Source organism: Notolepis coatsorum (assembly GCF_963971535.1).
Source record: "Notolepis coatsorum genome assembly, chromosome: 17".
Lineage (NCBI taxonomy): Eukaryota > Metazoa > Chordata > Actinopteri > Aulopiformes > Paralepididae > Notolepis > Notolepis coatsorum.
In genome coordinates, this window is record NC_140181.1 from 8,720,476 (window position 1) to 8,733,860 (window position 13,385).

The 13,385-nt window shown below is 44.4% G+C and overlaps 1 protein-coding gene across 1 annotated transcript; it reads right to left on the minus strand.

The window, feature by feature from the left end:
• Positions 1-2,090: 2,090 nt before the first annotated feature.
• On the minus strand, positions 2,091-4,253 carry LOC311243453 (protein mono-ADP-ribosyltransferase PARP8-like; the record flags this gene model as incomplete). Its single annotated transcript, XM_084332686.1, has 1 exon — positions 2,091-4,253. One exon carries the CDS (start codon positions 4,251-4,253, stop codon positions 2,091-2,093), a length of 2,163 nt encoding a protein of 720 aa, XP_084188812.1.
• Between the last annotated feature and the right edge of the window lie 9,132 nt (positions 4,254-13,385).

A 13,385-nucleotide genomic window follows, 5' to 3' on the forward strand; every position in this document is an offset into this window, starting at 1 on the left:
TAATCATTTTCATCAGCAGGAACAAATCTATTATATTACATTAAGAAAGATAAAGTGCATATAAACACCTCCGGTATACATGAAGTACATTTTCTTTTTAAAAAGGTACAACTCTTAGTAAACAGTGGCAAGTGATAGGCTACCTTTTCCAAACGCAAATGTTTAGCTTTTGTTTTTTCTTCTTCAGAAAAATCCCCGTAAATTACCAGCGTAACCGTAACGCCAACTGTAACCCTAACCGTAACCATAACTACCAGAAGTCTCAAAATATCCACCAGAGTTCTACCGTTTTACAAAAAAATTGAAACATCCCCCCCCCCCAAGTTAATTATAAACTTAGCTAAATGTTTCTTTGTTATTTTCAGTTGTAAATATGTGGTCTCAATCAGGGGCGGATTTAGGATTGTAGGAGATCCGGGGCTTAGCCCAGATAGGTGCCCGCTTTAGCGAGCACGGATTTCTTTTACTTCCACACCACAACCTTTAACTTATACCACCACCTTAAAGCGGACAAGCGGCACTAGAGAACACTTAAATGCACACCCTTTAATTAATGAAGCAAACTATAATAATTTATAATAATAATAATAATAATAATAATAATAATAATAATAATAATAATAATAATAATAATAATAATAATAATAATAATAATAATAATAATAATAATAATAATAATAATAATAATAATAATAATAATACACTGTGTTTGTATAGCACCTTTCATACAAGAATTGCAGCTCAAAGTGCTTCACAGCGGTACAAAAAGACAGGCATAAAATGAGCACAACATTGGCAGATCAAGAGCAATGCATAAAGTGCAGACATAAAGCATAAAATAGATAGCAGTAAAATAGACAAAGTCAAGGTAAGACATAGAACATTAAATCACATCGTTTTTCATATTAGGATCTAAGGTTAACTTGCCGAACGTTGAGCGCCAGGACCCCCGAAAACCAGAGTATAGTCGGGTTTTCATCGTTGTTTCTTTTATTCGATATTTCCATTCATAAAGACATGCCGGCAGCCTGTGTTATCACTGGGGATGGGTCTGAGATCTCAAAAGTCCAATACCGCCGCCTAACACCTTGCGGCCGCTATTGCACTCCATTTGAAACGATGTGGCTTGGTGTCTGTCATTTTGGAAATGACACCAGACCACCCTGAAACTACACTCATATTCACGACGGTATAAAACGGAAATGTATGGATGGAAAAATGATCTGTTTTTTGCATCTTGACCGGAAGAAACGCAATGACAATCGACTATATTATTAGATCCATAGCTATAATATATAATATAGCTTTAGGCCTGCAAACACAGCCACGTATCCCCATGTTAAAAGGCGCTGGCCTTTCAACAGTAACAGTAAACAGTGCCATCTGGCGCTGAAAGTGTTAATAGGCGTCTTTGTTTACGGTTTGATTATCACTGATACAAAGTAAAATAGTGCAGTGCAATAAAATAGTTAGTAAAATAGAATAAAATAATACAATAGTGCATTGCAATAAAATAGTTATCATCGTATTTTTTCGGGAGGCCGGTAAGGAGTGCATTACAGTAGTCGAGTCGGCTTGAGATAAAGGCATGCATCTGGTTTTCAGCGTCCTTTTGATTTATAAATGGCCGTACTTTAGCTATGTTTCTAAGGTGGAAGAATTATGTTTTTGTCAACTTGTTGATTGTGATTTAAAGCTTAGGTCTGAGTCTACCATAACACCAAGACTTAACTCACTCAAATACAGTTAGCAGCTGAATAGACTACAGATGGAAATTAGCTTCTGCTAAATCTGGTGCAAACATATTTTCATGTAACAATGATTAATTGTCCAAAAAATTAAATAAAATAAATTAATTATCATAATTTTTTTTTTGTGAAAATAGATTCGGGGCTTTTCAGAAAACATTCGGGGCTTGAGCCCAAGTAGCCACCCCCTAGCCCCGCCCCTGGACTCTCAATCGAGGGCTGTTTTGGAGGGAACTTTAGCCCCAAATCCAGCTTTCTAGGGAAGGGGGGGGGGGGGTGGAGAGGGGGATGGACGGTGGAGAGGGGGATGGGTGAAGCAGTGGTATTGCGTGGAAGTGGGGGTCATCCCGTGACCGTCTGGTTGCCGATCACGCGGAGGATCTCTTGATGGGTGCCGGCGTCCTGCGTGTTGATGGTGATGCGTGACACGGCGTCTTCGTAGACAAAGAAGAACCGGGTGCAGACATGGTCCGGCTTGGTAGCCACCCAGATGTCCCCATGCTTGTGCAGATCAGGGGAAGTGATCACTTCACATAAGGCTATGCACTTTAAATCGCGACTCTGCAGGAACTGCGGCTGCTTCCCCCCCTTCTTCTGTGACTGAAGATGGAGGTCGGTCTTTTTGTCGGTTGCCGCCTCGTAAGCAACTTGCTGTTGCCTTCTACGGCAGCCTGTGTAGCCGAAGGAGATGCTTGACAAAGGGCTAAGATAGATCCCAGTCCCATAGGCGGCGCCATGGAGCTGAAGCTTGGTGTTAGATGCCACTAGCAGTCCAGCCCTCAATATGGAGTGCCAGTTCTCTATATTGGAACCATGGAAAGAGAAGGTACTCCCGAAGAGGTTCTTGGCGGCTCTGAAGTTGGCCTCTTTGGCGGGTGGACTGCTGAGCAGGAGGAACTGATGTGGCGTGTGCATGAACTTCAGTTGTCTGGTCCCCAGAAGCTTGACGATGTGAGAACGGTTGCTGGAGATCACCCATTGCAGCAGGGGGTGTGCCAGGGGGTCCTGCTTGTCCATCTGCTTCTTAATCTCCAAGTACGGTGCCCGGGTCATCTCTCTGATGGATGTAAGGCTGTCGAGAGCTCGCTTCACTCGGTCATAGTCCTTTTTCCTGGGGTTGAGGGCCAGGGTCCGGGAGTCGTTGGGGTCCACCACGGAGGGATATGGCTCTAAAATGACATCTTTCCTGGGAGACTCCAGCGCAGCTCGACACATGGACACCAGCAAGTCCACCACCTGAGCTCCGGTGGCGATATCATCCGCAGCTTCGTTCATCACCCCCAACGTTTGGAAGCCAAACACACACAACTCCCGCTCACAGACCGTGGGCCGCAGCATCGGCCCGTTCTGGAACATGTGATGCTGGTCACACACCACGCAGACCTCGTTCAGAGCCGGGATCCTCTGCTCCGCGTACGCCATTGTCCGCGCCAGGAAGCCTTTGTCTCCGATTGGAATGGATTTGGCACCGATGTTTGGCGGTGCCGGCGGCACGGCATGGCCCACGCCGCCGGGGTGGTCGCAGCAGGGGTCGCCCGAGCAGGAGCGGGGCGGCGGGAGGCCCCCCGGGGCCTTGTGGGGAGGCCCGAACACCCAGGGGAGCGCCCAGGGGAGCGCCCAGGGGAGCGCCCAGGGGCAATCGTCCGGCTCGACCGCCACGGAGCAGGAGAGTCTCGGAGATCTTCGGAGGTTGGACATGACCTTCTTGTCGGTTGGCTTCTCGCCGTGCAGACAGCTGTCGAGCTTCTCTTTGCTCTGTTGTTGTTTCCATTGCTGGGTGACGAACGTCTGCATGATCAGCTTCAGCTGGTGTCCCAGTCCAAACCGCTCTTTGGTCGACGCCTGCAACACGGCGACGGTTGGAACTGTTCCATTTAGGTATTGCGTCAGTGAGCAGCGTAGTCGCACGATGACAGGCTCTCTCCTGATGACGTCCCATGCCAGCGCGATGTCTTCATCTAGGAAACTGACATCGATATGCAGATCAATGTCCACATCGTCGATCGCATCGTATTCCCTGAGAGATACAGCATGAGGTCCGTACAGGTCCCTCAGTGCCTGTACGTCTGCCTCCAGCTGTGGGTGTTTGTGGAGTTCTACATCGTAGCTCACCTGAGCTCCATTGTAGCACTCCTCCGAGTCATTGTCCCCCTCTGAGTCTTCATCTAGATTTTCGTTTTGAACCTTGGACTCGATGGACTGGCAGCTGGCGGCATCGTTATTGATCCTGATCTCTGTGGCGATCCGATGAAAGATGAGAGGGATGGGATCCGTTGTGATTAAGACATCGTCGTCATTTTCAGAGTTTGACACGTACGTGTTGTCTGGGTAGTCGTCAGAGACGTGTATGGCATAAGACACCCTTCTCGCTCCTTTGCAGCGCGTGAACGTGAACGTGGCGTCTGAGTATCTGAAATCAGAGAAGAGGCAGTCCTTCTCTGCCTTGCAGCTCTCAATTACGACGTCCACGTCTTTTTGTATGCGCTCCTCGCGGCGTGAACACATCTGAAGAAAAGAAGAAAGTCAAATGAATTAATTTAATAAAGATAGCCTTCTTCACACCCGAAGCCACAGCAGTCTCCACTCCTCATCACTTTGCTGTGAACCCAACAATGGCGATCTGGGTAGCTATATAGCTACTGTAGAGGGGGGGGAGAGAGAGAGAGAGAGAGAGAGAGAGAGAGAGAGAGAGAGAGAGAGAGAGAGAGAGAGAGAGAGAGAGGGTGTTATTCTGCATTCATTAACACTTTGAATGCCCAGCAGGGGGCCCACATTTAGTGCTTGAATGCCCAGCACCACTTCAATGTTAACGTTAATATCGCCTAATCTATGTTTTAAATTATGGCTATGTGTCTAATCTGCCCGTCGCATTATCAATGACCCATTTCCAGTCAACATTGTCAAAGCGGATTGTTTTTTTATCGGTTAATTTCGTTTTATATCTTTTTGAAAAGCCCTCGTTTTCACGGAAAAAATAAGAGATTCCATGATAATCGCCCTGTACTGGAATATTCTAGAATGTTGTAATTTTTCGGCCTATTTATGAGTATATGTGTACATGTGCACGCTGGTGCCGCACGCTGAAAATAGATTCTCTCAGTTCCTGACCTGATCGCTTTTACAGTCAAAACAGCCATATCACATATAGGGGGAAAGCTTATATCTCCGTGAAAATGGGTCTGATTATCCTAAGACTGGTAAAATAGATTCCTTACCTGAGATCAGATGGTATCCAAATGGATTATTCCAATTCCTGATCGCCATTCCGAAAATCTATCTGTTACGGACGGTGTCCTTATGTGTATATATATGGGGGTTATGTATGTTATCTGTTGTGCGTGTGTGTATATAGGCATGTTTTGGTTGTTCTGTTTTTGTCTCCCTCCTGTGTAACATATCCCATTCTCAGGTGTCTCCCAGTTACAGCAGCAGAAGCAGCAGCTGCAGCTGAGGCTCATCAGACTAATTAACCTCCACATCCCTTCATATACCCCAATTGTGTGCAGTGTTGGTTAGCTCTTTTGGCTCAGTGTGGTGGTGGGTGTCTCTCTGTGTTTGGTGATAATTATGTGTGTGCCTGCGTGGACCAAACACTGTATGTGGGATATATATACTGTTGGCTCTGTTTTGCCATTTGCCACTGTAAGTGTGGGTATGTATATTTGAGCTAGTTAATGCTCTATTTGCTCTCATGTTTGGTGTGTGAGTTAGTTTCTGTGTTTGGTGATAGTTCTGTGTGTGCCTGCGTGGACCAAACCCTGTGTGTTCTTTGTTGTACATTTCTGTTAACCCATAACCTGTTTGTGTATTTGTTTATTCCTTGTCACCCAGCCTATGGTGATTGCTTTGTTTTGTATTAACCTTTTGTTTCGCACACATTGAGGGCAGGAAGATACCCTGCCTACTGTTAAAGACACCAGCTTTAGAGTGAGCACCACCACCTGTACTTTGGGGCGTCCGCGCCTGTAAAGGGGGGGGTGGGTTTTTGTTTCCTTTTAACATTTGATTTGGTGCTCACTAGTAGGTCCTCTTTGCTCTCTGTGTTGCTGATCCTTACTTGTGAAATAAATATTATTATTTATTTCAATCTGTCTCTGGCATTTTGTGTCACTGCACCCTCACCTATCCTGTCTGTGGCCTAGTGTTGCGTCTCCCCACAGGGGTACGTAACATAAAAATGGGGGCTCGTCCGGGATATTGTACCCCTAGACATGTAGTGTCAACGGCGCCCCTTGTCATGTCCATGCTACCAAGAAAGGTATGAGGAGATGGATGGTGATGGTTCTGATCTGGTTAGTTGATGGCAGTGGTGCAGTGTTTTGTGTTATGATGTAAGGTGCTGGATTGTGTCTTACTTAAGTGGAGAATTTTGGGGATTTTGTGTAGTGTTCTTTGGGGGAGAAAAAAAGTGAATTTTGGGACATTTGGATGTTGTGTGTTGTGTTATCGCCAGCCATGGGCTGACTCTTTATGGGGGGGAGTGTTACGGACGGTGTCCTTGTGTGTATATATATGGGGGTTATGTATGTTATCTGTTGTGCGTGTGTGTATTAGTGGTCTGCAAGGGCCTTGAAATAAAGCCAGAGCCCTGCCCGAGCCCTTGAACTTCAGGCCCTGCCCGAAAATAAGCCCGACTGTAAATAATATTTTAAGCCCTAGCCCTCGTGAAAACCCGAAAAAAATTATTATTATTGTTATTATTATTATTATTAAAATATAATTTTTTTTGTATTTGTTTTAAATATTCGAAACACGGTTTTATATGAACGTAATAAATAAACAAAACTAAGAAGCATTTACATAGCCTGTTTCGCAATGCCGTCTCTCCCAGTGCTCGCTTATATAGACTGACTCACACTGTCACACATCAGCCTCGTAAAACGTATTGAAGGCTATAGAATCTTCTTTGACACACGCACACACACACACACACGACACACAATAGCCTACTCAGTCAAACAAACAAACAGAAAACAGAAATCAGATTTCGAGCAGAGCAACGTAATGAAAATCACAACAAAACAAGTAGCAGTCACGACCCAGCAAATAGTAAACATCACTCACCAGACGTCAGCAACGCGTTGAACACCGTTAACAAAACCGGCTACATACATCCCAAGAACAAATTAAAACGTTCGCCAACTGGCTATATTCCAACACAACCAATCGAGTTGAACTTGTCCCCTGAGTTCTCTCTGCGCGCTGCAGTAATTACATCCAAATGTTTCTCTGGCGCAAAAGAGAAAGCGAATCTTAAAACGAAGGTTATCATATAACCCTAGTTATATGGAAAAAAAAAAAAAAAATGCAAAAAAAAAAAAAAAGAAAAAAAAACGCGGTGCCCGGGCCCGGCCGAGCCCGAATTATTTATTAAAAAAAAAATCCTACCCAGCCCGAACCCGCCGGGCCGGGCCGGGCCCCGTCGGGCCTGGGCAAGGTTGCAGTGCACTAGTGTGTATATAGGCATGTTTTGGTTGTTCTGTTTTTGTCTCCCTCCTGTGTAACATATCCCATTCTCAGGTGTCTCCCAGTTACAGCAGCAGAAGCAGCAGCTGCACCTGAGGCTCATCAGACTAATTAACCTCCACATCCCTTCATATACCCCAATTGTGTGCAGTGTTGGTTAGCTCTTTTGGCTCAGTGTGGTGGTGGGTGTCTCTCTGTGTTTGGTGCTAATTCTGTGTGTGCCTGCGTGGACCAAACCCTGTATGTGGGATATATATACTGTTGGCTCTGTTTTGCCATTTGCCACTGTAAGTGTGGGTATGTATATTTGAGCTAGTTAATGCTCTATTTGCTCTCATGTTTGGTGTGTGAGTTCGTTTCTATGTTTGGTGATAGTTCTGTGTGTGCCTGCGTGGACCAAACCCTGTGTGGGATATATATACTGTTGGCTCTGTTTTGCCATTTGCCACTGTAAGTGTGGGTATGTATATTTGAGCTAGTTAATGCTCTATTTGCTCATGTTTGGTTGTGTGAGCTAGGTAATGCTCTATTTGCTCATGTTTGGTGTTTGAGAGCTGGCGAAAGCTCTGGTTCACTCCATTGTGTTTTGGTGTGTTCTTTGTTGTACATTTCTGTTAACCCATAACCTGTTTGTGTATTTGTTTATTCCTTGTCACCCAGCCTATGGTGATTGCTTTGTTTTGTATTAACCTTTTGTTTCGCACACAGGGACATTGAGGGCAGGAAGATACCCTGGGTCTACATTCTGCATCACGTAGGCGACCTATTGTTAAAGACACCAGCTTTAGAGTGAGCACCACCACCTGCACTTTGGGGCGTCCGCGCCTGTAAAGGGGGGGGTGGGTTTTTGTTTCCTTTTAACATTTGATTTGGTGCTCACTGGTAGGTCCTCTTTGCTCTCTGTGTTGCTGATCCTTACTTGTGAAATAAATATTATTATTTATTTCAATCTGTCTCTGGCGTTTTGTGTCACTGCACCCTCACCTATCCTGTCTGTGGCCTAGTGTTGCGTCTCCCCACGGGGGTACGTATATATATAATATATAATAATAACAATATAATAAGCCGCGTTTTTTCTTCCTTCTTCCCAAGATGCACAGTTAGATATATAGATATATAGATAGATAGATAGATAGAGAGATAGATGCAGTGTGCTTGTTTTGCATTGAATGCTGCGAGCAGTGGTAATAAATAAGCACTTCCTATATTTGGTTCGTGTTTGGTCTGATGAAGCGAACCGAGACCTACGTTTTCAGGCGGACCAGAGTTCGCCTGTTTGGTCCGGCGGACCGAGTTCGACCGCATTCACACAAACCCGAAAAACCGGACTATCGAATTCTGGTCCGATAATCCGGACCAAACAGCCCCTGTGTGAAAGCGACCTATGTCTCCAACTGGGTCTTCCAAGCTCAGATCTATTTAGTTATCTTCAGGTGCGTCATTTTGTACATGCACAAGTTGACTCATTTCCTAGCCCCCCTCAACAATCAAATTGGGAGAGACTCTTTGATCTATCGCTAAACCAAAAAGGGCTTAGTTATATCTTAAATGTATCAAAATATTATGTGCTTGACTAAAGACAAAAGCGCTAAGACGAGATCCAGGTGGGAGGAGGAACTGGGGATGGTGGGCGGAGCACTGGATAGGGTGAATTCCTCCTCCACTTGCGCCCGACTCAGTTTATTAATACAACTAAAGGTGGTACACAGAGTCAGTGTTGGGCAAGTTACTTTTAAAAAGTAACTAGTTACAGTTACTAGTTACTTCTTCCAAAAAGTAACTAAATTACTTACTCAGTTACAAATTATAAAAGTAACTAGTTACTTCAGAAAGTAACTATTGCGTTACTTTCAATATTATTTTTTTACATAAACAACATACACAAATCTAAACTATTTTAATGTTGCTGTGGGACAAAGTGAGACTAGCCTCCAATCAAATGCCATGTATGTAGATATTATAATTACTATGTTTATATAGTGGATCATACAAATACAATAGATGTTTTGGAACTTTTTATATGTATTGCCCCTCAACAGGCCACAACTGGGCAACATTAAATTATGCTTGTTAAGCACTATACCAAAAATAAATCACAAATATATACTGATTGATTGAACATTTTAATTAACAGATTGCAGAATGGGTACAGCAGTACGGCTCAATACACACAATTGTTAAGGGGATGCAGGGGATGCAGATCAGAGAAAGACTTTCGTCTTGTTTACATCAGGGTCCCCCATTTTCAATTCATGACATTTATGACATACACAACATACAGATATAAGAATCTAATCGAATCATTCTAAACCAGGGGTCTCAAACTCAATTTACCTGGGGGCCGCTGGAGGTAGAGTCTGACCGCATCAAATATTCCACAAAAAAAGGGTTTAAAGTATTCCAAAAAAAAGTACAACTGATCCAATCTTCTCACAAACAAACTCACTAAAACCTCACAAACACCAGCAACTGAGTATTCTCAGTGGTGTCAGTGGACTCATCCACAGCTATGGAAATGCATGTGCATTTTTTTAACAATAATTCTGCTTGCAGCTTGATATGATTTCATTCCATTTATTTTGTGGTTCTTAGCACTGAATTCTGAGGAAAGGCTGCATCAAAATAACTGTGTTTTGTTTCATAGTGGCTGTCTGATGAAAGAAACAGGTTCATTCATAGTAACGCGCCGCATTTATTTGCACTAACGGTAATGGCGTTATTGAGATTGGAAGAGTAATCCGTTAGATTACTAGTTACTGAAAAAACTAATGCCGTTAGTAACGTCATTACTTATAGCGCCGTTATTCCCATCACTGCAGAGTACACTACAGCAAAGCAAGACTACATCATTTACATTTAGTCATTTAGCTGACGCTTTTATCCAAAGGGACTAGCTGAAATCTACCCAAACTCCAATCCCAATTGTGACCGCTGTAGTAGTCCACACGCTGATCTCTCTCACATGTTTTGGTCCTGCCCAGAGCGAAGACCATTATGGTCCTCAATATTTGATGTGCTCTCCAGGGGCGGTTCTAGAATCAGACCTTTATGGGGGCTCAGCCCCTAGAGCAGTAGCATAATTGCACAAAATGCCGTGGTCAGGCAAGGGAGGGTGCGGGGGCGGGGGTGGGGTAAAGGGGGGCCACCCCCCCCCTTGGTGGATTTTTTTGTCAAATCAGTTGTGCAATAGTCAATTTTGGTGAGTTGTTTCTATATAATTCACTTATGACATTTAGGTAACATTAATGAACAACTACAGTATTAAGGAGACAACTACAGTATGTAAGTAGTAAACCTATTATTATTATTTTTTATTCCAGTCGATCATAATGATCATGATCATATTACGGAGCGCTCACTGCGTTCGAGAGAGAGAGAGGGAGAGAAAGAGAGGGAGAGAGAGAGAGATAGAGAGGGAGAGAGAGACTCACATTTTCGTATATCCTGACATTACACACACTTCTGCAGTCCCTCCCGCCGTCTCTCTCTCTCTCTCTCTCTCTCTCTCTCTCTCTCTCTCTCTCTCTCTCTCTCTCTCTCTCCCTCTCGTCGCTAGTTCTCTGCCTGTCAAATCCAGTTTGAGGAAGTGTCGGGTTACACTATGCCTACGTCCCCGACACACACGCAGTCAAGTTTGTGTATGTGTGTGTCCCCGACGAGGGAGAGAGATGGCGCACACAGTGGCGGCCGCCACTGGGGGGCGCTAGGGCGCCGCCCCCCCCCCAGGCCCTGCCCTGGTTATATGAGAACAAGAACAATAATTTTTTAGTTTTTTGTCTTATAGCCCTATAAATAATATAAACATGTTTAAAATGAATAATATTTTAAGTATGTTTGTGTTTCCAATGCACAATATAACGTTACTATATAAAATAAAAAAATACTCGTTTTCAGGAACAGGAAGTGACTCATTTATTTTTTTTTTTTAATTTTTTTGTATTTCTCGGCCCGGGCTAGACGCGATAGCGCTCTGAGTGCGCATCACTGTTCGATCGCTGTATCCGTCACAGCCAATCAGTGCGTAACGCGTTGTGCGTTGAAATATGACTATTATGTTGGAATCCGGGCGCGATTTGAAGCGGTCTAGTCAAGCGTTTAGAATTTCCGTCTAGAATTTCCATAGCCGCATTTCGCGGAGACGCTCTCTGATTGGCCGACGCGGCGATGCCAGTTTTTTCCTTAGCCACAGTTTGCAACATGTTCGAAGCTGTGTGTTGTGAACTTGTGATTCAGTCTGGAGTCTGGACAGTGGGCAGTGAGTGGAATGGATATACATCGACAACAGTCTGGGGGACAGTCAGTGGACACACACTTTATTAAGCCCTCCGGCTGGACCACGTTTCAATTAAACAAAGTGAGTTAATTCTCTCTCTCTCTCTCTCTTAGCCAACTCAGCTAACTTTAGCTGCTGTTAGCCACGCAGCTAATGCTTAACTAACGCTCTCTCTCTCTCTCTCTCTCTCTCTCTCTCTCTCTCTCTCTCTCTCTCTCTCTTCTGTTATGCTGCACCCGCCGTGGTCTCTCTCTCTCTCTCTCTCTCTCTCTCTCTCTCTCTCTCTCTCTCTCTCTCTCTCTCTCGCTCTCTCTCTCTCTCTTCTGTTATGCTGCACCCGCCGTGGTCTCTCTCTCTCTCTCTCTCGCTCTCTCTCTCTCTCTCTCGCTCTCTCTCTCGCTCTCTCTCTCTCTCTCTCTCTCTCTCTCTCTCTCTCTCTAATTTCGCCGCGTGTGGGGCATAACCACTCAGACAATGAATGGTAACTTGTTTAAAATGACGAGATATACAAATGTGTTTTATTATTGAATGGATCTGACATCATCTGAGAGAGAGAGAGAGCGAGAGAGCGAGAGAGCGAGAGAGCGAGAGAGAGAGAGAGCTGTGCGTGTTTGTGTTGGGCTATTGGAAACGTGGTTGCATTTGACTAACTGATCATATATTGATCGATGGCAATGGTGATAATATTCGCCAATGCGTGCCTTGTACATGTTTGCAAAATGTTTGGTATAGCGCCCCTAGTGGCGAAGCATCCACGAGCCGCTACTGGGCGCACACACATTACACACACTTCTGCAGTCCCTCCCGCCGTCTCTCTCTCTCTCTCTCTCTCTCGCTCTCTCTCTCTCTCTCTCTCTCTCTCTCTCTCTCTCTCTCTCTGCCTGTGAAAACCCGTTTGAGGAAGTGTCGGGTTACACTGCACTACAACCATAGAGGGGGCGTTACTGCAGATCAATGCTATGTCGACGTCACAGAAACCGTCAAATCAGAACAGTTTAGTTGAGTGAGGGAAGATCTCGTGAACTCGAGACTAGACTGATGAGTCAATATGGTAATTAGAGACACAGACCCATTGATACTAACCTGTATTACTATAAAACCATGCTAAACACAGAAAAAAGGCATTTATAATGCATGTCCCCTTTAAATCAACTTTCCAGCCACCTGTCAACTGTCAAATGATGTCAACTGTCAACCTGAATTAACATTCAGTCTTCAATTATGGTCTGATATTACCATTCAGTATTCAATATTGTCTGATTCAATATTAACACTATCGAGTGCCACGCCCGAGAATATTCGGGTTTACGACCCGACCGTTGAATGCCACGTCACGGCTATTCTCGGGTGTTTTATTTATATTTTTTATTAGCGATCTGAAATCATATTGCATCACGCGAGCCTACCGTTGGAGATCCAGGGACCGCCGGCGATCAGATGTGAAAAAAGCGCCCCCTATCGTCTCCCAGATGGTAAATCACCCTTTTGGAATGGACTCAATGAAAGTGAATGGGAGAACGGATTTCTGACTCCACATTTTACTTCTCACTGATGCAGCCGGGGTCTACCAGAGTTCATTCTGGAGCCTCTGAGCCGCGCGGATCATGTGTTCTACTGTATACACGGTTGATCAATACATTTATCGATTTTTTCGAATGGCGATCGGAAATTGGAATAAACCATTTGGATACCATCTGACCTCAGGTAAGGAATCTATGTTATCAGTGTTAGGATAATCAGACTCGTTTTCACAGAGATATAAGCGTTTATGTGATATGGCTGTTTTTACTGTAAAAGCCATGAGGAAATAAGAGCAGCGATTATCAGCGCACGGCACGAGCATGCGTGCGCACACATATACTATCGATCATCTAGCGTTTATTTGAAAACGATTCATA